The sequence below is a fragment of the Ictalurus punctatus genome, chromosome 9, assembly GCF_001660625.3.
Source record: "Ictalurus punctatus breed USDA103 chromosome 9, Coco_2.0, whole genome shotgun sequence".
Taxonomy (NCBI): Eukaryota; Metazoa; Chordata; class Actinopteri; order Siluriformes; family Ictaluridae; genus Ictalurus; species Ictalurus punctatus.
In genome coordinates, this window is record NC_030424.2 from 22,995,906 (window position 1) to 23,019,998 (window position 24,093).

Genomic DNA, 24,093 nt, shown 5'->3' on the forward strand with positions numbered 1-24,093 from the left:
AGCGAAGACGAGCTGTATGCTGATACGTGAAATTCTGGAGGGAACGTCGGACAGCGTGGCGCGGTGACGTAATGACGTGCGCGGTTAATCGATCTATGTTCTATAACATGTAACACAGGAACATGAAAGGAACATTCTAAAAGCGACTCATGTAAACACCTTAATCAGAATATTGTCTTACTCAGAATAAGGTCGATAATTAGATTACTGTTGTCCATGTAAACATAGTCAGTGTGAACCATAAAATCTTAAATCATTCTAATCGCAAACTGCTGCGGTGTGCAATGATGAAAACGCTTCGGGGAGTGCTGTTATAAGGACAGAATCCGGTTCAAGGCGACGCCACCCGGCTGTACAGAGACCGGCGGAGTTCAGTCCACGAGCGCGGAGATCCAGGGCGGATTGTAGCGCGTGCACAGGAAGGCGGAGAGGCGGATAAGAGCAGCGCGAGCTCCTGTCATGCTGAGCCGCAGAGGTTTCTGCCCAGACGCTCACGATTTACTCACAGAGAAGCGGAGAAAGTTTTCATTTCAGACCCTGGAGCCAAAAAACTTTCAGCATGAAGCCGCACTGACAGCCTCCTCCGCCGGAAACAGCACCTCGGATACTACACAGGAAGCAGACGGAGCGCTTTAATCGCAGTGTTTGCGTGTCCAGTTTACACTGATATTAGTGTTTGCTTTTCGGGATGTTGCAGTGACCATGGCCGCGCAAGTGGCATCAGTCCCAGCCGCGTCTAATAACAAGAGCAAGACTTTAACTGGGGTTTTGGGACAAGACTTAAACTCCGGGAAACGCGCAGGAGGAATAGGTGACGTCAGAAGCGCGAATAACAACACAAATATTAATCCTGCTAATAGTAATAATAATAATGTGGATCGGCGTTGTGATGACCTGAGCCGAACCGGTGGAAGCGTGACAACTTCGGTGTCCTCCTCATCATCATCTTCATCATCATCTTCATCCTCATCATCATCAATGTCATCGAGCTCTCCTGGTGTAGAAACGGGTTTTGTGGCTAATCATAAGCTCAAGCACGCGCCTGGAGACCTTCAGTTGAGCCAGTTTCAGCAGCGCGCTGTACAGAGTAACCACGGCAGCCAAGACGCCTCCGACAACCAGAGATTAGGAGGCAGGGAGAGTGCTGTAGGAGGCAATTCTGAGCAACACATGTTGAGAAAAAGTGCGGAAGAACAGCCTTGTAGAGCCCTTGCAGAGCCCATGAGTGGCAGCAGGTACGAGCAAGGCAACTTGGCACCGAATCTCCAAGCCTCCCATGCCCAGGGCGCAGGGGGAATAGGAGGAGGTGGTGGGAAAACACCAGTCTCTGACTTCAATCACTATTTTGGAAGTTCAAGATCAGGACCTTGCTTCGATCAGCACGGCGCACAGCAGGGCTTTAGCACTTTGATGTATCCCGCTACTTCTAATCATGTGGACGCGTCTCCAAACTCCCACGAAGGACATCAGAAGAGTCAGTACGGCGCGTATCCGGGCTACGGGGCTGCGGGATACAGTAACCCGGCCTCCAGTCAGGCCAAATGCGCCCCGGTTGGGTCCATGAACAACGCCGCGGGGTTTGCACGTTTCCCGGGACAGAGTCAGCATCCTACAGGCGCAACGCCCACCCTGAACCAGCTGCTCACTTCTCCCGGGCCAATGATGCGATACTATGAATACAACAGCGGCAAAGATGCGAGCTCTCAGTACGGGTGTGGAGGCTCGGGGTGGCCGGGACAGAGAACTAATCCCGGGGCTGCAAACAGCGCTCAAAGCGCCAACCGGAACCAGGTAAATTCTCACTCTATACTTTGTTTTGTTTTTTTGTTTTGTTGTTGTTGTTTTTTTTTTTTTTTTTTTTTTTTTTTTTTTTGGGGGGGGGGGGGGGGGGGGGGGGGGGTGGTTCTGTGTCGTAAGCCAGGTTTCTAATTTGTATAATATTTTTTGGATAATTCTGAATGTTTTACTGTGTTTTAGCCATTTGTTTTCAAAACGTGTCAAAGGTGAAAGGTCAGGGTCATCAGTCAGTTCAGTCTGAATGAAATTAGCTCAACGCTAATAACATGAACGCAGCTAAACGAATGTAGCAAGAGTTACATCCCCCCCCCCCCCCCCAATGAACACAGGAAACACACACACACACACACACACACACACACACACACACACACACATATATATTATATATGAAATAAAGTTAGACCAAGCAGCACCGCCTGAATCCCTTTATTATTATTTTTTAATTAAGTGACTCATAAGAATAAAATGAATAGTCTGCTTTTTACATTTAATATGTTAAGTGTTACTGTAATAATATCAAGTCATTTAGGCCTGGGCTTGCAAGGTGTAAAATTGTACAATTCAGTGTAAATTCATATGTTTTTATATATGCAACTATAATGCGTAAACACACTTGTTCACACACCAACATTAGAAAATATAATATAATATCAGTCTGCTGATGCTGTGTTACTTTTTACACAGCAAAAAAAAAAAAAAAATTATAATGTGTTTCAGCAATTTATAGGGAACTTTATTGCATTGTGAAGGGAATAAAGTGATGACGGCTAATGTATTTCTTTTCTAACAAACCCAAAAGCTTTGTGAAAATTCTCCCAATGTAGTATGTTGATTAAATATTGATTATTGTCCAGAAAAGGAATTTCTGGGGCTTTATTGTGACGTGCAAATACATTGCTATATTCACCTGGACATCGCTGTATGAAATAATGCAGTCTCTTTTGGTGGTGTAAATCTAATGCTACATTATAAAAGTTAATTCTACACTGAATGTTTCTGTGTACCTATCGTTTATTAGGCCTCGGGTGTTTACTATAACCATCCCTGAGTATTACAGCATGTAATGAAAAGATTCTTTAAATGGCATGTTAAATGGCTTTTCATTCTGTGATTTAGTGTTCAGGGTAACAAAGTTGTCTTGTGTGTGTTTACACAAGACAGAAGCAATAGTATTTAAAGATTGACTGATGTCATTTTAATTGCATGAAACCTTAAAACTAGTTACATGATCATTACATTATAATTGCTGTAACAGTCGACACTAACTGCTATTATCCTCAGATGGCTGTCATATAGCCCTCTGCACTTGTTCGCTTCTGCCCTCCAGGCTTGGAGTGTGAATAATGAAGGTAAACTCAGCATGGGCGCTCTGCCAGCCCACTGCTCCGAGTTCACATCAAATCTGACATGTGACTGGCTATGTGTTTCCATATGGGCCACATAGAAATATGAAAAACTGCTGAGTGCTCCTTCTTTCAGGAGAACGTGGCTGAGTCTTCTACGTCTGTGTCTCTGTAATGACAGGAGGATAGATGTCCGTTTGTTGTTTATTACTAAAAGGCCAATTACGTGGATGTATACGATACATTTAACGATCGTGTTAGGGGTTTGTCAGTTTACGTAATAGATATATGTTCTTTATTTACCAGTCATCTTCTGACCTGCATAAATCATTTGTACATTGGAATAAATGATCAATTTTGAATGTAGGTCTGATCACATTATTATTAGAGCATTTGAATTTCTTAGCATGGCTTAGTGTTAGTCTGCATGCTATATGGAAGCATTGTTTATTTTAAATGATTCTTTAGTGCTGCTTTTATAAATTAGTGAAGGAGATAACTATATATAAATTATTGAAGCTATGGAGAATTCTTCCCTTTTCGTTAGCTGTAACACTGGCCTAGACGATAACCAATGTAAGCCTGTAAATATACATGCCGTTATTTCACTTATGTTAGGATGCTGAATTCTTTTCTGGGCCACAGCACACCTCCAAAGGCGCCCCAGCCTTTGTGTGTGTGTGTGTGTGTGTGTGTGTGTGTGTGTGTGTGTGTGTGTGTTTGTTTACGTTGCTAGCTCTAGCAGTTTAGCTGATTAGGCGGTCTGAGTGAAATTTTAATTTGCTCCGTTGCTCGTGATAAGGGCCGGCAGTGTTTTCATCTTCTAGGATGAAACGCCAAATGCCGGAGCGTAATTGGCATATGGGTTATCCCAGGATTGCCTATGATTTTTTTTTTTTGTTAAAATGCCAACTAATTTCAATTTACTCTAGAAATTAAATAAAATAATTGAAGATTTATTTTAGTTAAGCAGAAACATTGGGACAGAAAGATCCTTCTCAGCAGAATTAAGGCTTGCATTAACATTTTCTTGCATAACAAGATCATGGTGTGTTGATTTTTCTGCATAATGATCTCGTAGATGATCTGCATAGTGTGTATTTACAGAGGGGAAAAAGCAATTACAGTAGAGCTGATAGTACCGAAAATGAATATGGTTAATTTGAAATTAATAGTTGTTTGCTGGTTTTTTTTTTTTTCAGAACTCTCTAAAATTGGTTGCAACCAATGGGCCTAGCCAGGCATATAATATACCGTATGAACTCCATATGTTCCTTGAGACAGTGACTAGAATCAGTGAAATCCTGTAGACTTGTTGCTCATAATTGCCTGCTAAGAGCTCTGTCAAAATAGTGTTTTTGAACACTGAGTGAAACTGGAACCCTGTGCATTCTGCAGAAATCTGGTATTTGGTTGCCAATTTCAATTAGAAGCTTAGAGCTGCTACAAAGGTACTGCTTATTTCTATAGACCATCCAGACACTTAATTCTCAGTGCTGTTTGTTACAATATCAGAACAAATACACCTCCCACTGCCAAAAGTGAATATAATAAGTAAGAGATAAAACATGACAGGGCATGCTGTTATAGGAATTACTGTTGTCACCCACAAGTTGATTATTTTCTTTTAACAGCATGCCTCCTGATGTTTTACTCCTCTTATATCACAGCAATTCTCACCCCTCCCCCCACCTTTTTTTTCATAATGAATGACAATGTGATTAGAGGACATTTTTTTATTTCTTATCTTGGCTTAGGTTTGGCCTGAATATAAAGCATTATAAAGCAGTACTTTTATGAATCACTGAAGGACACAACCCAATATAAATTGTTGAAGCAATAGATAATTATTCCTATATTTTATCAGTTTATGTTTACATTAATGTCACGGAGCATTAGTTCATGTTATTAATTATTTTATGCTACACTTCTCCTTACAGAAACCTTCACCATATGTGTGTGTGGGTGTGTGTGCATGTATAGTAATGCACTCGTGTATATATATGAGTGCATTACTTTGAACCTTGCAAGATTTATTTCTTCTTCTTCTTCTTCTTCTTCTTCTTCTTCTTATTATTATTATTATTATTATTATTATTATTATTATTATTATTGTAATTTTTTTAATTATTAGAATTTGTTTGAGTTTTTTATGGTCATTTATTTTAACAAACATTTGATATAATTTAAAATAGAAAAAGAAAAACAACACTACTGTATTGCTGGCAGTTTGTGAGCAAACCTAAATTTTGTGATACATATTGTGTTTTGTAATATTGCTGTTTATTGTATATAGATTTTAACATATCGCTTAGCCTTAAATTAACTGTTACCATAGAAACTACAACATTAAAACGAGTGCATCACTACAAACCTTGCAGCCGATGCTACTGCCAGAAAATTAATCAGCACGTTCTGGCCAATCGGAATCCAGAATTCAACAGCACTGCGATATAAGAGTAAATGAAGCTGGTTAATAAAACATAAAATGTAGTTTATCAAAGACAAATTATTTATATACAGCTGAAATGAGCTGTGGAGTAGATTTATATGGACCACCCAGACACTGCCTGCCTTTTGCTCTGAATCACTCTAAATTAATCCAGCTGTGATTTCTTTGCTGGTTTTGTGGTAGCCTGCATGTTGTAACAGCTTGTTGGCAGGTTGTGCCACAGAGCTCGGCCATGCTGAAAAACTGACTTTGGGGTGCTCTGATACTGTAAAAAAAAAAAAAAAAAAAAAAAGAAGAAGCTGTGTGTGTGTGTGTGTGTGTGTGTGTGTGAGAGAGAGAGAGACAGAGACAGAGACAGAGAGAGACAGCATGTGTCTGTGACTGTGTGTGGTTGAGCAGCACTCCGGCCTGCACTGCCAGTGCTGTGTCTCTCTGGTTATTGCTCTCCACAGGGGTGTGAATAGAAGCTGCTGAGTGCTGCTTCTGGGGAGCTGATGGTGGAGAGTAATGGAAAAAAGGCTCGTATTTGAACTCTGGAGGGCAGTCGCACTGGAAGACCTCATGCACCATAAAGTATTATCATTTACTTCACATCACATAACCAAAGTGCTGAATTCCTACGGGTTTGAGAATATCACACGGTCTTCCATGTTTCATTGGAATGAGTGCAATAAAAGGTGTTTACAATAAATTGCAGTAAATTGCCCATGTGCACTTGGCTCAGTGCCAGTCCTAGCCTTCCTGGAGCCTTATCCTTCATTCACACTGGCAGACATTTTTCACCTCATGTTTCCTGCTGGTTTGTAGCCATGGTTTCGCCATGGTTTTTAGCACCTAGATTGCAAAATGCCATTTGTGATAGTTCCTTCCGTTAGTTGATGTATCTTGTATGTCTATTTATCTATCTTGTTTGTTCATCCCGATGAGCCCTGTGACTTAGGGCCTGTTTACACTAGTGCGTTTTCCTTTTAAAACACATAACTTTTGCTACGGTTACACCTGTCATCTACACTACTCCGGTGTTTTCGCCCCTCATAAACGGAGACTTTTGGAAACGCTGAAGACCCCGTTTTAGTTTGAAAACTCCGGGCTCACGTTTCCGTGTAAACAGACCAAAACGAAGACTTTTGCAAATGAAGGCGTGGCTTCGCCCACGTTCGCCCCCTGATTGGGTCTTCTGGATCATTGCGTATCCTTCCCTGATTTGTCAAGCCCCTATCATATGACCATTACACTACCTTGATCGTTTTCACAACAACACGGAGAATGAACCACAAGCTTTGCTGGCTTTGTCGTCATTCTTGGCAGCCGTTGTACAGTTAAATTCTGTATTTTATAATTCTGCAGCTGAGTACATGCGCAAGAGGCGAGCTATGATTAGAGAAATCGGCAACAACTCTCATTTCAAGCGGCGTAAGCCCTACATGGAACGCCAGTTTGTTGTGCCTGCCGATGACTAGCAACCAACTTCCTGTTTACACTTGTATGCACATGCCCAGTGTGCATGGATGGTCATGTGACATGCGTGTGGACGAGGATCGTTTTCATTTTAAATGCCATTTTAAAACAAAAACAAACTAGTGTGAACAAGGCCTTTCTTTATGCTGTTGTTGATATGGTCCCTAAAGACTTGCAATTCCCAAACACAGTCTATGCCCAAGTCTCACCCTTGCTTCAGTAGATAATATCACTGTAGATTTGTTCCTGCTGTAATCATAAAGAATGTCTTGTGCTCATTCTAGGACTCTTATTCACAATATGTTTTATACTGAACATCCTTTCAGCACACTTAGTACTGTTTGACTTTACTTTTCAAACACCTGTATACTCTAATGAAGAATAGGATGGGTTCCCTTTTGGGACTTTTTTCCAGTCAAGGTTTCTTCCTCATTTGACCTCAGGGAATTTTAATTGTCACTGTCATCTCTATTTTGCTCTTAGTGATCTACATCCAGATTTCTGTAAAAACTGCTTTATGACAATGTCTATTAATAGGTATCTTAGTCACTGTACAAATAAAATTGATTACGGTTGAATTGAATATTTAGCAACGTGCAGTAGTCTTAATCTATATATGAAAATCTCAATATCAAAAGCAAACTATATATAGTTCACAAGCAAACTATACGCAGTTTGTTTTAGTTGTTTTATGAACAAGATGCTAGCTAACTGGTTAGCTAGCTAATTTTCATAAACCAGTGTTATCACTTTTTTTTTTTTAATCTAACGTTCTAAAATTTGAGGTTTATTAGCCAGCTAGCACCATATCTATTTACCATAGCCGTGCAACACTAGGCTGTTTAGCTCATCATAGCCAATTCATACTGAACTCTAGCTAGCATTGACCAGCAAGTGAGACGTAGCTCTTTCAGATGATTTAGAAACATCAGCTGGAATCTCACTTGCTATCTGGTGCCAGATTCAGTTATAAAAACACTAAAAACCTGCGCTATGATTTTCTCTGATGATCTCACTCTCAATATGCGTTTTCTATCGTTTCTCTACATCTTATGAACATACACAGCTAACAAGTTTAAGTTAGCAAATAGCAAAAGGTTTTTTTTGTTTGTTTGTTTGTTTGTTTGTTTTTTAATGTTACAGTTCTAGAAAATTAAAACTCTGTCAGATTTTCTGGGAGCTCTGAGAGCCATTTTACAGAACATTTTAAGCTCCTATAGTGTTGCTAAAACATTTTTAGCTGTAGGAACATTAACACTGACATTTCCATGAGCCTTTTTTTTTTTACGCCCTGGAGCAAAATGTACATGTTTTTAGAATTGCAGAATGTTATTTTTGTATTTTAAGAACCTTTCATGAAATACCGAATGTTCTCTGTTAGCTGAAATTTCTCTTGGACACCACATGACCTTCATATCATGGGACAAATGGTGTACTATTGTAGCTGTTCTCATGACATTTAGTTCATGAGAAACCTCTGTCTGTCATGTTGTTTCAATAAAAAAAAAAACACATATAATATGTATAACAGTATTGCTAAATAATAATAATAATAATAATAAAAAACATTATGTCAATGGCATGTGGTGTCTCAGGAAGCTGGCACGCCCTACACAACTTGAGTAATTTTCTCATAGGAAGACTAGGCTACATTGTGCTCTGCTCTCGTTCCCTCTCTCCCTCTGTCTCTCTGCTTTGATTTTGGATTCTGTCAGTCACTTGTGTGTTTGGCAGCGAGCCAGCCCTGTGGCTTCACCTCTCAGTCACTCTCTGACCTTCACACATGGAAATTAGCCACGTGCTGCTGTTGAATGGGAGCTACCTCCCTGAAGGAAAAGGAAAAATTCTTTTCATCCTTTCCACTTTTCCTACTCCCACGAGCGTTTCTAAAGCCCTTACGTCCTCCAAAAGGAGAGAGGACAGGAGAGGAGAGGCAGATCCAGGAAAAGCTCATCCTCGGTCCAGAGGGAGGACGGTGCACAGCGGGCAGCCAAGGAGAGAGCTGTATTCTGAAGCCCAGAGGGTTTATGTTTGAACATCTGCTTCTTTTGTAGCATCATGCTATAGATAGTGTGCATCACACTTCCTTATTTCTGGTTATATACTGTAATATTTCATGTCTGAAGTGTCCCCCCTCCCCTTCCCCCATCCCTGAATCTTCTTTTCTGTATCTTCAGCCAAGAATAGTGACACAGAATCTGAGCTCGAAATTGGGCAATTTTAGAATGACAGGCATTGATTAGTGTGACTGGTCATGGATGAAGGTGTTGATTTCGGATGCTGTGTGTGAGAATGAGCATGGCTGTCAGCCACCTGTGTCAATAAACCTTTCATTTTCAGCAATACTATACTGACGTGCATTTTACCAGTGGAACACAGAAAACAGCATAGATAGAAAACATTCCTTAACGCCAATACATACGATATGTTTTACATTTAGACAAAAATTATACCAAACTGTATATGAAGTAATACCGTGACACTTATACTGAAATGAGGAACCTTCTGGATTTGTGATCAATCAGGGTTGGTATGGAACTTTTTATTGAGCTCTTTATATACTGGTTGCTGCCATGTGCTGCTATCGATGGACTCCTGCTGAGTATTATATGCTAGATCTTATGGTGTTTAAATATTTCTTTAACTGAGAGCGTGAGGGTGGCCGAGCTGAGCATGCAGAGCAGTATCAGTGAGCATGGCCCTTATTAACATAAGATTCCATACTTTGCATCTTGACTCATAAGCCAAATGTAAAGGACGCATGCGTGCTTCTAGTGCTCAGTGCTTGCAGAACTGAAGTGCTCTCTCACACTCAACAGTTTCTCTGCACACTTACTTCGTTCCACCACACTCATGAATACCTTTGTGTGTGCACAGTTCATGGCATGTTACAGTAATTTTTAATAACCATTAGGGGTTAGGGTTGCAGGTTATATGTTAGGGTTAGGGGTTAGGGTTACAGGTTAGGGTTACGGGTTACGTGTTGGGGTTAGGGTTACAGGTTAGGGTTACGGGTTACATGTTGAGGTTAGGGGTTAGGGTTACAGGTTAGGGGTTAGGGTTACGGGCTACAGGTTGTATGTTAGGGGTTAAGGTTACTGTTTAGTGGTTAGGGTTGCAGGTTACATGTTAGGGTTATGGTTACGGGTTACGTGTTTGGGTTATGGTTACAGGTTAGGGGCTAGAGTTAAGATTTAGGGGTTTTATTTCATACCGTACCATTGCTCGTCACTAAGGCGGTACATTTTTAAGATATATAATTAAAATATAAGGCCCATGTTTGTAGCGTTTGGTAACTAGCTGGTTAGCTAGCTAATTTTTTACAGTTACCTTTCTACCATTTATTAGCCAGCAACAACATGCGAGCACCATATCTATATCATATGCTGACAGAAACGTACTAAAGGGAAAAAAATATGTACCCTTCAGATTACCACTCCTTTTAGCACCCTTTTTTTAAAAAAAGTGTTTGTATTTATGATGCAAATGCCGAGTAGTCGGAGTAACACCTTGTACGTGTCACCTCTTTGTTCAGCTCATATCATGACCTAATTAATGGGCTGCAGAATTATAGTCACTCACAGTGCCAAGTTGTTAGTTTCCAGACTGTATTAGCTTTTCCCCCTGTGCTTCTGGCAGCTAGAACTAATCAGTGGGGATGCTAATCTATAAATGTCTTGAGATATATTTCTATCTTCATGGTTATGCTAAAAAAGTTTTTTTTACAAAATGAAACAAGGCACTGATTATGAACAATAGAATCCGTCTTTTTATTGATTCTAGATCATTTAATAACCATTTGTGTAAATAGAAGAGGAAATGCTCCTTTTATTTCACCTATGAGATGGTCTTTTGATGAACATCCACTTGCATTATAGGATAAGCATGCAAAGGTTACTATAATGTCAACTGTATGTCAGTGGCTTCTCTGTTTACGGTTTTGTAGATCACATTACCATAATCAATCGTTTGGCCAGCTGAACTCTTTGTTTCCCAGTGGAAAATTGCGCCTCTTTTTCAAACTGCTGCTGCATCTTTATTTTGGGCTGAAATTGATGTGTCAGAGAGACGGCGCTCCTACACTTGTGAGCTTTTAGCTAAATTAAGACGACTCGTAGAGAAAAGCTTTTCACGCCAAGCACAATGCGTTGTAGTCCTCTCCTGTCTAACGATGATATATTTCTCTATCTCTTTCCTGTTGTCCTACTACTTGCTTTTATGCTGGGATCTTGCACAGTCAGCTCTTCGCCGTTCTGAAGTTTGGTGCTGTAATTAATTAAGCCCTGCGCTTTTGGTTACGCCACCAATTCACAATGCTAATGCGCAGAAATCATGGACAGTACTGGATCTCACCATCTTACAAGATGCCAGAGTAAAAGTACAGAACTCCAATTAACTCGTTTTAGCCCCTCAGCATTTCTCTCTTTTTTTTTCCTCCTTTCTTCCTATTTTTTTTTTTTTTTTTTTTTTTTTACATTTCCTGCTAAATGTCAGCGCCTCACTCTCCTTGTCGGCCGTGTCCTTTTCGCTGACCTTCCCTCAGCCTATCTGCAGAGAACCATCATTCAAGTCATTAAGCATTAATGATGAATTGTTTCATTATGTCAGTGCAGCAGAAAAAAAGTGATTTGGTCCAATTAGTGGTAATTAAGACCTGTAGAAGCAAGAAGAATTAAAACCCATCTGTGCACTGTGCTAGCAGATCCCAGGTCCAAAAATGCTGGTGCTCTATAAGGTAGTATGGATTTGCATGTCATGGGATCTGTTCTGAAGGCTCTCTGATCCAGTGCCTTCTGCTTATGAGGAACATCTGAGAGCATATCTGAGAGGCAACAAAACATAAGATATTTTGTCTTGGATTTTTTCCTCCCATGTTGTACATACAGTATGTTTACTATGCTAGGATGAGCATTTCTGAATCGACATGTTCTGAGTATCAGAACCATCCATCCATTTTCTGTGCCGCTTATCCTAAACAGGGTCGCAGGGAAGCTTGGAGCCTTTCCTAGGGAACCCGGGGCACAAGGCCAACCCATCACAAGGCAGAATTGCACATCCATTCATACACTACAGACAATTTAGAAATGCCAACCAGCTTACAATGCATGTCTTTGGACTGGGAGAGGAAACTGGAGTACATAGAGGAAACCACTGACGCAAGGGGAGAACATGCAAACTCTGTGATAACTTAGTGGTTAAGACGTTGGGAAACTGCTTGGAAGGTCATGAGTTCAAATCCCAGCTGCTACCACTGGGCCCTTGAGTGAGGCCCTTAGCCCTCAACTGCTCAGTTGTATAAATGGATAAGGGCATCTGCCATTTACCATGTACATGTTCACACAGGACGGAGGTGGGATTCAAACCACGGAGGTGCTTAGCAAACGTGCTAACCACTAAGCCACCGTGCTCACTAGTATCAGAATAGCCAATAAACTCCCTTTATAATGAATATAAGTAAGCAATAAAAACTTGAGGGCATGCAAGTCAGAGTTACCACCCCAAAGTTGATTATTTCTCTTATACCACACTGTAAAAAAGAGAAGTTGACTCAACTTAAAATTTCAGGTTAATAATTGAGTTAAGTGAAGTTAAGTTGTATAAACTCAAATTTTAAATTAAATCAGCTTTTCTTTTTCTTTTTTTTTTCTTCCAGTGCATAGCATATTGTCAATGATCACATTTATTTTTATTTATTATAAAATGACACATACCTTTGATCAATTCATGTAATGTTATGGAACGGCACTTACGTTTTAGAAGCTATACACAGTCTGACCTTCACTAGCCGCTTTCCTTTGTTTTCTCCCTCTCGAATTTAATAAGACAAAAAAAGTATCTCGACATTACCCAGAAACTGGAAAACCCTCTGTCTTGAAGACTCTCCCATGGTGGAAAAACTACTAACTGTTACAAAGCGCTGGATTCTGGAGACTCCTTCCATAAATGTTAAATAAACATCTACTTACAGAAAGCATCAACATGTCAATGATTATACTTTGTTAAATTACAACACTTTTTCACATGACATAATTGCTCGTAGAGTATGTGGCTCTTGCACCATACAGGTCCCTTTATAACTTGTTATTATAGAAGTGATCATATGTAAAATGAGCGCATTAATTTAAGCATGTAATTTGTCTTGTAGCCTGAATTATCGTCAGAGTTGCTATTATCGAAGATTAATCAATACCTTCAAACTAAACAGGATCAAGAATTCAACACCACTGTGAGAAATAATTACTGTATTAGGTTATTTTAGGGCAGCATGATAAAATATCACATGTGATAGTGAACTCAAAATTGATGAGTGATTTCAGTGTGAGCCAGAGTTTAATGTTTTATGAAGGTTATTATTATTATTATTATTATTATTATTATTATTATTATTATTATTATTATTTTAAGAGTTTTATGAAGGTTCTTTCGGCCTGACGTTCATCAACTTTTTGGTCTGCACTTGTATAGCGGTTATAGAACCTTAGAGGTTCTACACTGGGTCTCATTCACCCAACCATTCACACACTCACACACCAATGGTAGCGGAGCTTGTCATCGGGAGCAACTTGGGGTTCAGAGTCTTGCCCAAGGACACTTGTCTTGCCATGGTCCACTGCATGTGGAGTCATGTGGGCTGGGAATCGAACTGCCAGCCCTACGATTGGTGGACAACCCGCTCTATCACCTGAGCCACAGCCACCGTTTTGTAGTCAAAGGACGCATCATGTGACATTATGCTTATTTACGGGTCCTCACCGCCTGTTGGTTGGTGTGTGTGCGTTACTGATAAAGTATTATGTACAATTTTATGTGATTAATACATTATATTTATGGGAGACTAGGAGTGTTCAGAATAGCGCTGGGTGATACGATGATATAATATCAGTATCATGTAAAGCTAATATCCACAGTATGCTTCTCTAAGATATCGTCATATATTATTGTATATATTTTTTCTTAATCATGTCAATTAAATAAAAGTTTTTATGATTTTATGAACAGAATTTTTTTGTAGACATTAAATAAAGTATCATTTTTTTTAATGTGACACTAATGTTTTGCTGGCTGTTGGTTAGCAAACCTATCATTCGTGATACATATTGCGTATGGTAGAAATGTCTATGAGAATTGTGGTGTGATATTTTCATCATATTGCCCACCCCTAGTGTAGACCCTCTTATTTTAATCATGTTATGTGGAAGCACATGCCCTGGGTGTTGTTGTCTACTTGAGATTACTTGACGATGATGTTGCAAAGGATGTGGAATTTGCACATTGCTTACCTGGTGGCTATAAACGTACCTGTCCTGGTAGCTATTGTAGATTAGTCTCATAGCTGTGCTATGAGAATCAAACTTTGGACAGCAAACACATTCTGTCTGATCGACTACATTTGGGTGATGAAAAAAAATTTCTGTAAATTTCATTTTTGGAAAAAACATTACTGCTGTAATGTTCAGTAGCTATGTATTCATGTAAATACGTGTATTTGCAATTCATACTGTTTGTATTACTCACGACAAATATTTCTCTATGGAAATTTCTATAGATCTGTTTTAGACCTACTCAGTTTTCAGTTTTTGATGTTAAACGTGCAGCCATAAAAAATAAATAAATAAATAAATAAATAAATAAATAGATAGATAGATAGATAGATAGATAGATAAATAGATAGATAAATAAATAAATAAATCTGAGCATTTGTATGTTTTTCCCGAACGAGGATCAGGTTAGGTTTTGTTTAGCTCTTTTGACAACGCCGGTGGTGAGTTGTCATAGAAGACTTATATCCCCTTTTACATATTAATGCATTTCTCACGAGACCGTTCCAGCATGCATACATTTCCATTATTAGGTCTGAGTTTTGGCATAGGCATGTTGATGTGTTTGCTGTGCTGTGCATTATTTCTGCATGTACCATGCTCACTCACACACTCATTTATTCCCACCGGCATCTTTTCTCAGCACGTCACGTGTCCCCACTGGGCTAAACTCCGCGTCCCGTACGCATCAGAACCCATTACACATAACGGCCTTCTGCACGCACGTCATTCTCTGCATGTTATGACACTTATTTTATGACTGCTTACATATCAAATATTTAAATAAACAGAATGGGGGGCTGGCTGCTGCCGGAGGGGAGAGCCATTCATTTCCAGGCGGCGGGAGACAGCATACGGGTCGGTCGTGAGTGTGTGGTAGAGGGAGGCGGAATGCTAGACACAGTGAAGAGAAATGCTCCGCTTGGCTCCAATCAAAGCGCCCGACGACTGGGTGTTTTTTCACTCACACCCAGCAGCGGTGGCGGCAGAGCCATCAGTCAGCGACTGTGCTGGCCCCAGTGGCTCATAAAAACGCAGCCCGTCGTGGCGCATGAATATCAATCGCGCACCAAGGAAAGAATACGCCTGGCAAAAAGTGGTATAAAACAACAGCGTTTGAAAAAAAAGGACTAAATGCAGGATGTAGAAGAGGAGAGCTGATTTATTTGTCTTTCCTCGAGAGCAAGCAAAGCAGTCGGGGCACGCCGAGTCGTTCCAACCCGAGATGGTGGGAGGGCCATTACTGTCAGGCTAATCTTAAGATAATTAATTGAGAAGTCGGCGCTTTTAAAGAGTATTGTAATTGAATCTTAAATTAGGTCCGGGAAGGAGGACACGTCCTGTTTTACTATGAGCCTGTTCCCATTCTTGGAGCCAAAATCGTGCTTATTGGCAGCTGAGAGAGAAATGATATGCATAGTGAGGGGGAAAAAAACAAAAAACAAAAACAAGCATCTATAATTCATTTTTCTTCTTTGAATATAAATGCCATGTTGTGATGACTGAGATAGGATCTGTCAGGCATCTGTCTATGAGTAGGCAATTCCATCAATATGGCCTCTTTGCCTTGTAAACAAATGTGTAGAATGTTGAGTAACAAAGTAAACAGAATGAAATGCATAAATCCTGCATAAGCTATGAATACTTTCAGAGGCATGAAATCTAGGGAGCGGTGCGAGGGAAGAGTATTGCATTTTCATCCGCTCTGTATGCACTCTATGGATGAGTCAATAGGCACGGCGCTCATTCTCAGCGCTTTTCTGAAGGCAGTGGGGGTCCATGAACGGATGCTTTGACATTTTGGCAATGGAACTCATGTGGTTACATATCTCGAGGCAGATAAATCCATCAATAACATTTTTTTTCCTCACAGTGGAAGCAGATTGAATCAAGAGTAGAAAAATAAACCAGATCAAGTGTAAGCTAAGTGGCGTGAAAGATAAAATTGATTATGTAATTTATATTAAATATCATTTGATGTTCATGTTATTTATTACCTAGGTATCAACTTTTGTTAGGACGGGATTGGTTTTGGTTCTTGCAAAACTAATTCCAGTCAATTCCATCAGAATCATTCTCGATGTCTTTTGTGGTCTAGAGGCAAATACAAAACTTGTATAATCCTTCACTGATTTTAAAAGTGCTTTTAAGTACATTTTGAAAGCTAATTTAACTCTACTGTATATACTGTGTTATATGTCTGTTGGGCCAAAGAAAGGATTGTTCCAATCTTCTCAGCTAGCAAAAAGCAGCTAAGTACAGTATATACATATACAGCTCTCTGGTCTACATGTTGGTTTATCCTTTTTAATAACACATGCAGTCTTCATAGGTAAAACCTAGGGCTCAAACCAAGAGTAGACATTCAGAGCTATTCATTCTTTAAACAATCAGTCTAACGGGGTACACCCGGGCAGCAAGAAACACCTAACAGTCACATGTTCCAATATTTTTGATGTGGGTTCAAACAAAAAGTGCCATGTTCTAAGTGGTTTAACACGTCTAGATGTATAAATGAGGAAATGTAAGATCTCAAACCCAAATGCCTTCAATGTGTAGCGAAAACAATAGAATTGCCCTTGCCGTTCCAATACTTTTGCACGGGACTGCATCTTTCAAAGAACTCTTTCAAAAGTAAAATGATTCAAGCAATGAACATGAATCGAAAATACAATTATTTGTTCAACTGTTATGTGAAGTGTTAAACTGTTTTTCTTACTGAGTAGTAGCAAATGCCTTTAATAACTTTTTTAATAATGTACACTTCCTATCAATTGCCTGGGGACTTTGCCATTTTGTAATAACTTAATATATTAAATATTAACCAGGTATATTTTGAGGGAAACAAAATCATATGTTATGTTTTGATAATAAGCGACCCAAAATCATTAAAAAAAAACAAAAACAATTACATGTTCATAAAAAACAGCCTCCCATTGCAGCAGAACTGTTGCACACTTTCTTTTAAAGAGCCAATTTTCAAACGGTGGTAAAGGTATTATATTCTAAAAGAGTCATGAGAATTGGTCTCTATGGATTTGAATGAAGTTTGCTCAATTGAACATTCATGAGAAAGCATTAGATATGTGATACAAATGCAGATATGAATAGGAGGAGGTTTTAACTTGCCAGAAAGGTTTGAAGGGGGCATCTGGTTAAAACTAAGTGTGCACCATGCTTGGGATCCCATGGGATACAACAACAAAAAAGTCACGTGTGCAGGACACTCTTACTTTAATGCAAGTGAGTGTTTAAATATGAAGCTTGTGGGTGAGACTGAAAGGTCCGATACGACGCTCACTGGACAAAGACAGACCACTTTCGTTGATGTGAACATGAACGGTGTATTTACACTGATGCATTTACATCGTTCATTTCTTCATCCTTAGTAACGACTTGGAGTCCCAGTGGTGCTAGTTTGTTTATATTTTGGGAAATTTATTTGGTAGAACATGTCGCAGGCTGGTACAAACAAAAATAACTGTGTTCTGTGTAACAACAACAACAAAAAAATATTCTTCCTGATTAGGCCACACCCATTTTGTGTTTATATACGAATATGGATATATGGAGCACTAAACAGGTACAGATACTGTATAGATAGTGGCGGTCTGTTATAGTCCTAGTAACTATGGGTCCTTGATGTTGCCATGTTCTGTTCGTTGTGCTTTCAGGAATGTAATTTGGGCCTGTGATATGAGTTGCAAATGTCATGAGTGTAATCATACTTGAAAAATGACTGTTTGTATGTCCAATTTGGATGCTCCATACCCATGCTAGGAAAAAAACAAAACCCCATGGTACAGAGAAAATGTTTTTTGTTAACATAATGGGTGTCATATACCATATACAGTATGTATACGTCGTGCGGCTTATTTAGCTGGCTTCAAACTATCCGCCTCGAAAAGTCTGTAATTGGCTTTTTAGAAGCTTTACAGTCATGGCCATGTAGAGTTTGTGCTGCAGCAGCGCAGTGTGATTTCATTTAAAACATGCTGCTTGCCAGATGAGTCAGGCTGAAGCATCTCCAGCAAAGGAAGACCTATGGATCAAAGCTTTAGAAAAAATACGCTCTCCATAAAACTTTGCCTCCACCATGACTCATGAAGAAGCCTTGTAAAAAAGATATTTTGTGGTTTGAGGTCTGGTAATAGTTCTCCACAATCGGGATGATGTGAACTTGGGTTAGGATAACAGATGGTCTATATTTGGAGTTTTGAAGCAATTCTTTGTCCCGGGGCTGCTGCTGCTGTAGTCAACCAGCCTCGCTAATATTTCAGTTGTGATCAGCTGTTGGAAAAACAGACCTGGTTTGTCACGGTGTTGAATGGTGTGTGAAAGCAGTGGCTGATTAGCATGTCTACAATCCAGCACTCACTGACACATGAACTGCCACTGTTTTGTAACACTAAATAATGTAATGCAACTACTTGTAATTGTAGTCTAGTTTAGTTTAGTCTGTGTTCGAAACCTTATATGTCTGAATATTTGGACTCACAAATTATGGGTTGCCTTGGTTTTATTTCTTACATGCATGGTCATAATGAAATATTTGCATTCAAATGCACCATTTACAATTGCACTGTTATGAATAAAATTCTTGGGATGGTGTTTAGAGCATTGCATGGTCAAGCTCCTGCTTATATAAAAGAGTTGTTGCAACCTTATAACTCCAGCAGGAATCTGAGATCTTCGGAACTGGTCTTGGTAGCTGTTCCTCATTTGCGTTATGTGTATGTATGTATGTATGTGTATATATATATATATATATATATATATATATAATATATATATATATACATATATATATATAATATATATATATAAATAACATTAAATAGCAGGGTGGCTTAGTGGTTGGCACGTTTCCTGCGCACCTCTGGAGTTGGGAGTTCGAGTCCTGCCTTCACCCTGGGTGCACGGAGCTTGCATGTTCTCCCTGTACTTTGGGGGTTTCCTCCGGGTTTACTCCCCCAGTCCAAAGACGTGCATTGTAGGCTGACTGGCATTTCCAAATTGTCTGTAGTGTGTGTGATTGTGCCTTGTGATCGGTTGGCACCCACCACTCACCTTGTACCCCGAGTTCCCTAGGATAGGCTCCAGGCTCCCCATGACCCTGTGTAGGATAAGCGGTATGGAAAATGGATGGTTAGAAAGTTAAATAGCCCTTTGTATACAACTTTGATGTCAGGGACTCATTATACCAGTAGGGAAAAAATTGTACTAAATAGTAACTTAACCGGACATAAAAATCCCTTGAACCCAGGCTAGTGATTTGTCCACCCTTATGTATAATAATTATTTTATGATCATGAAAGGACAAGAGGCTTTAAAATTGTGCTGTTTCTAGGAAACCTGACTGCCCACTTTCGGTGAGCCTGTGCCCACTATAGCTTCAGATTCCTGTTCTTGGCTGACAGGAGTGGAACCTAATGTGGTCTTCTGCTGCTGAAGCCCATTCACTTCACGTTGGGGCATGTTGTGCGTTCTGTGATGCTTTTCTGCTCACCACGGTTATAAAGAGTGGATGTTTGAGTTACTGTAGACTTCAAGAACCAGTCTTCTCTGACCTCCTTTATCAACAAGACTTTTTCAGCAAGACCACAGAACTACCACTCACCGGGTGTTTTTTGCTGTGTATACTCTAGAGACTGTTGTGTGTGAAATTATTGGTTCATCGGCAGTTTCTGAAATACTCAAACTCACCTGTCTTGTAGCAACATCCACGGTAGCCATGGTCAAAGTCATTGAGATTAAATTTTTTCTAATCCCATTCTGATGTTTGATGTGAACATTAATGGAAGAACTTGACCTGTATCTACATGATTTTATTTATTGCTCTGCTGCCACGTAACTGTCTGAATGGATAATTGCATGAATGAGCATGTGTACTGGATTTCCCTGCTAAAGTGTGTATGAAATATGTTGAGAGAAGTATAATATCTTATTAACTGATCAAGACGAACGATATCTAAACACTCCATTGGATATTTATTGGAAAAGGCTCATTTAAATACTGTCTAAATAGCAAAATAGCATCAAACCTCTTGCAGTGATTATTTTTGTATTAAATGCTGCATTATTTAACAACAGGTTTTGGTTTCTCTGCCCAGGTGAATGTGCCACCATGCTTCTCTGTTCTGTAGCTTTGGCCTTGAATTTTAGAATTGTTGTTTAGTTATACCCACAGAGTCACAGTGATTGGGATGTGAAAGACCAAAGTCTGATGCCGGACCTGAATTACCCTCGGGGCCAGGATTTCCTGATTGCACAGCGCTGGCCCCACATGTTCACATCTGGCACTCAGATTGATTCGGAGATCTTAAAAGATTGGAAAAGGGCCTTTGCCCAGCACTCTACCATGAACCGGCCTTGATAGGTCAGGAGGTCAAAAGCAGCCCATATCCTCAGGTCGACAAGCTCATTCTGTTGGGAGCAAAGACATTAAAGGCCAATCAACCCTTGAGAGCGCTTTCCTCAGGCTGCTCTAGGTTTCACAAAGCCTGTCTTATTGTTCTTGTGCACTATACCACACCATCTCTCATCAGCGCTCTCCCCGAATAGGAAGGTCGTCACTCAGACTCTTCCACAATCCAAATCTGATGCTCTTGTACTCTGAATGTCAAAGCTGCGGTAGAGAGAGTGTTAAAAAAAAAAAAAAAAAAAAAAAATTTAAAATCAATTTTTTTTCCTAATTAACTTTTAATATTTCCTGCTGAGCAATCAGGGAGTCGTCACACAGAGTCCAATAATGAAATCAATTTGGTCTGGATTGTTTCAGGTGACTTTAAATGAGTATCTAATAACCGGAGGAAGATTGAAGGTCAGGAGATGTGTTTGTTGCAGCTCACTTGATAGATGGCGCCGGTGAAATGAAGTGGATGTTTGCAAGGCCGGCCTGCTCTCCACATCAAAGGCCAAGACTGCCTTGCCCGTGGCACAGTGGCTGCATATTTTATCTTAATGCTCTGAATGGCTCTTAATGTTGAATAGAAGGCTGCGAGCTCTGCCTGGTGTTTTTATCCCGTGGGCACACAGAGAACTGACTATTATTTTACACCACCAGACGAAAGCTGACTGTTAATGGAGATGCCAGTAGTATTGCCCAGATGAATCTTGCACTGGGTGTTCTGGCTTTCTAATTAAACCTAATATTAGCTATTTCTTTCCCTTAAGCGTTAGGGTGACTCGAATTAATTCACAAGTGCATTCGATGGTGTGGCGTCATTTATAGTTATTACACTGGTTCGACTAATAAAGCGAGTATGGTTCCTTAATAGCTTGTCCTGAATGTAAATTTATGAGAAACTATTTCGTTGTCTCCCAATGTGTGTTAAGAAATAACAACTGAAATTACCTTAGAGGTCTCAGAGGAGGAGTGTTTGTCTGATTGATAGGAGAATTATTGTTTTCATTCTCACGAGCCGATCGTACAAGCTGGACGTGTCTCGGCACTAAAGTGCAACTGGAAGGCATTCCTGGCGTGCCGTGGTTGCCCTCGGAGAGGGGGAAAAACACCACGGCAGCTCTCCTTTTCCCTTTAATTCATACATGTGGAAAACCTTCATTTTCATCGTGCTGACGCGGGACGCCTCTTCTTAGGAACTGGAGAACTGTCGCCTGATTCGTTCTCAGACGCCGGTCAGCAGAAGCAGTGTTGACATGTACGTCTGGCGGAACCGTGATGCCTCTAACTGCTGACTGTTCTGTGCTTGTGCTGATGCCATGCTGCACACACACACACATTTTTTTCTTCTATGTGAAATTGGTGTAGACTTTTTTTTTTTTTTTTTTTAAATAATGTAGTGTGTTTCTCTCTCTCTCTTTCTCTCTCTCTTCCTCTTTCTCTCTCTTCTCTGCCTGCCATCTTTTTTTCCCCTTCGCCTTTCTCCTTCTCTTTTTTTCTCAGTCTGTCAATCTTTCTCCTTCTACACATATCTCTCCACCTCCCTCTCCATATGTCCTGTCTCTTATCCTGTCTTTCTATACATACTGTATCTCTACCTGTCTGTCTCTTATCCTGTCTTTCTATACATACTGTATCTCTCTACCTGTATGTCTCTTATCCTGTCTCTGTACCTGTCTGTCTCTTATCCCATCTTTCTATGCATACCGTGTCTCTCTACCTGTCTGCCTTTCTATCTGCTTTTCTCTTCCTATACCTGCCTCTCCTGACCTGTCTTTCTTTTTCTATGCCTGTCTCACTCTGCTGCTCCCTCTTCAGCTTTTTTCTCTACTTCTCTGTTTCTGTCTGTCTGTCTTTCTTTTTCTGTACCTGTCTGTCCCTCTGTTTGTTCACGTGTCTCTCTGTTTTTCCTGATTGTCTGTATTTGTCTTTCACCCGTATCTTTCTCAGTGTCAGTCTCGCATTCTTTGTGTGATATCTGTCTCTAAATCAATTTATATCATTTTTAATGGTTTACAGTTAAAAAAAAACAACAACAACAACCCCCAAAACCCTTGTACAATTCTGTTTTTTCAGGTCTTTCCCATTCTCTTAGTCTTTTGTCTCTTTCACACACTCTCTCAGTAAATGCTAAGTGTATGAGCACTTTAAAAACACAGGTCATGTGTAGTAAACACCAGACATGTCTACTAAACACGTCGTCATTCTTCATCTTTCTGCTACCAAAACGCACACACTGCTGCGTATAATATCAGGAGAGACTGTGACACTTGCCCTCCTTTTCTCTCCATCTCTCTCCCTCTCTGTCTCTCTCTAATGTTGTCCCATCTCTACCTGGCCTTCATGCATAGCTGCCTTGGCAACCTCCGACTGGAGTGTTTTGCAGGAAGGCAATTTCCCCTGCAGAAGGTCTCTTCGGACTCATGCTTGTGAGCACTGACATTTACTGAAAGACGTTCGACAGGAACTATGACACTGGCAGGTTACACACACCATTCTTGTTTTAAACCTTAGCAAACCCACCATTTAACACAGCGGATGAATGATGTGTAAAAAGACAATGACAATCCAAGCTACAGGCACAAACCTGTAGTTGATTCCACAACTGGGCTGTTATTTTGTGTCTCACTGATCTTACATTTACAAATATTTATGTGTAAAGTAAATGTAAAAGACAGTCACAAAGTAAAACTGTCCTACACAAAAACATATTTTGGATAGATATCTTTTAAGAAATGAATACAAACCTCTACAGTACTTAAAAAATATGATTCTTGCTGGTCCCAGCCACTATAATTACACTTTGACATATAGTCATTAAAATACTTCACAAATCATATTTGTTTTCATAAAAAATCTCATACCAGGAACATTCTTTTCCAGAAATCCATTATAGGTTATAAAAATGTACATTTCACTGTCCCACAACATTCCCTCAACCCTGTTACCTGAACACATTCACCATTATAAACTATTTGGAACATTCCACAAGTCACATGTTCAACCAGAAGCCGAATCAATCAAATTTCCTGAAGAAATATAAGTTTTCCTCATCTTTGTGGGCTTTCACACTGGCAGTTTAGTCGGAAACAGAGCACGGTCTGCATGAAAAATTGATAACGTGAAAAGCTTGTCATGCGGACCGGGAAGCGCACCATAGTACCGAACCCGACCTGTAGGAGGCGGTCCGAGCGGCGTTTCCCGTGAATGTGAACACGGTAAACACGCTCAGTGTGAAAACACTTTTGGAAGTGCAACACTGTTAGTCAAATTATAGATATGGAAAGTAATTTATTGACTACACAAAAAAGTCAG

The 24,093-nt window shown here is 39.9% G+C and overlaps 1 protein-coding gene across 1 annotated transcript in view; it reads left to right on the forward strand.

Moving 5' to 3' along the window:
• The first annotated feature begins 393 nt into the window (after positions 1 to 393).
• LOC108269987 (AT-rich interactive domain-containing protein 1B) overlaps positions 394 to 24,093 on the forward strand; it is a 223,742-nt gene continuing 200,042 nt past the window's right edge. Inside the window, exon 1 of the mRNA XM_017476201.3 lies at positions 394 to 1,791. Within this exon, the coding sequence (XP_017331690.1) occupies positions 703 to 1,791 (1,089 nt within the window). The 5' untranslated portion in view covers positions 394 to 702. The remainder of the gene's footprint in view (positions 1,792 to 24,093) is intronic.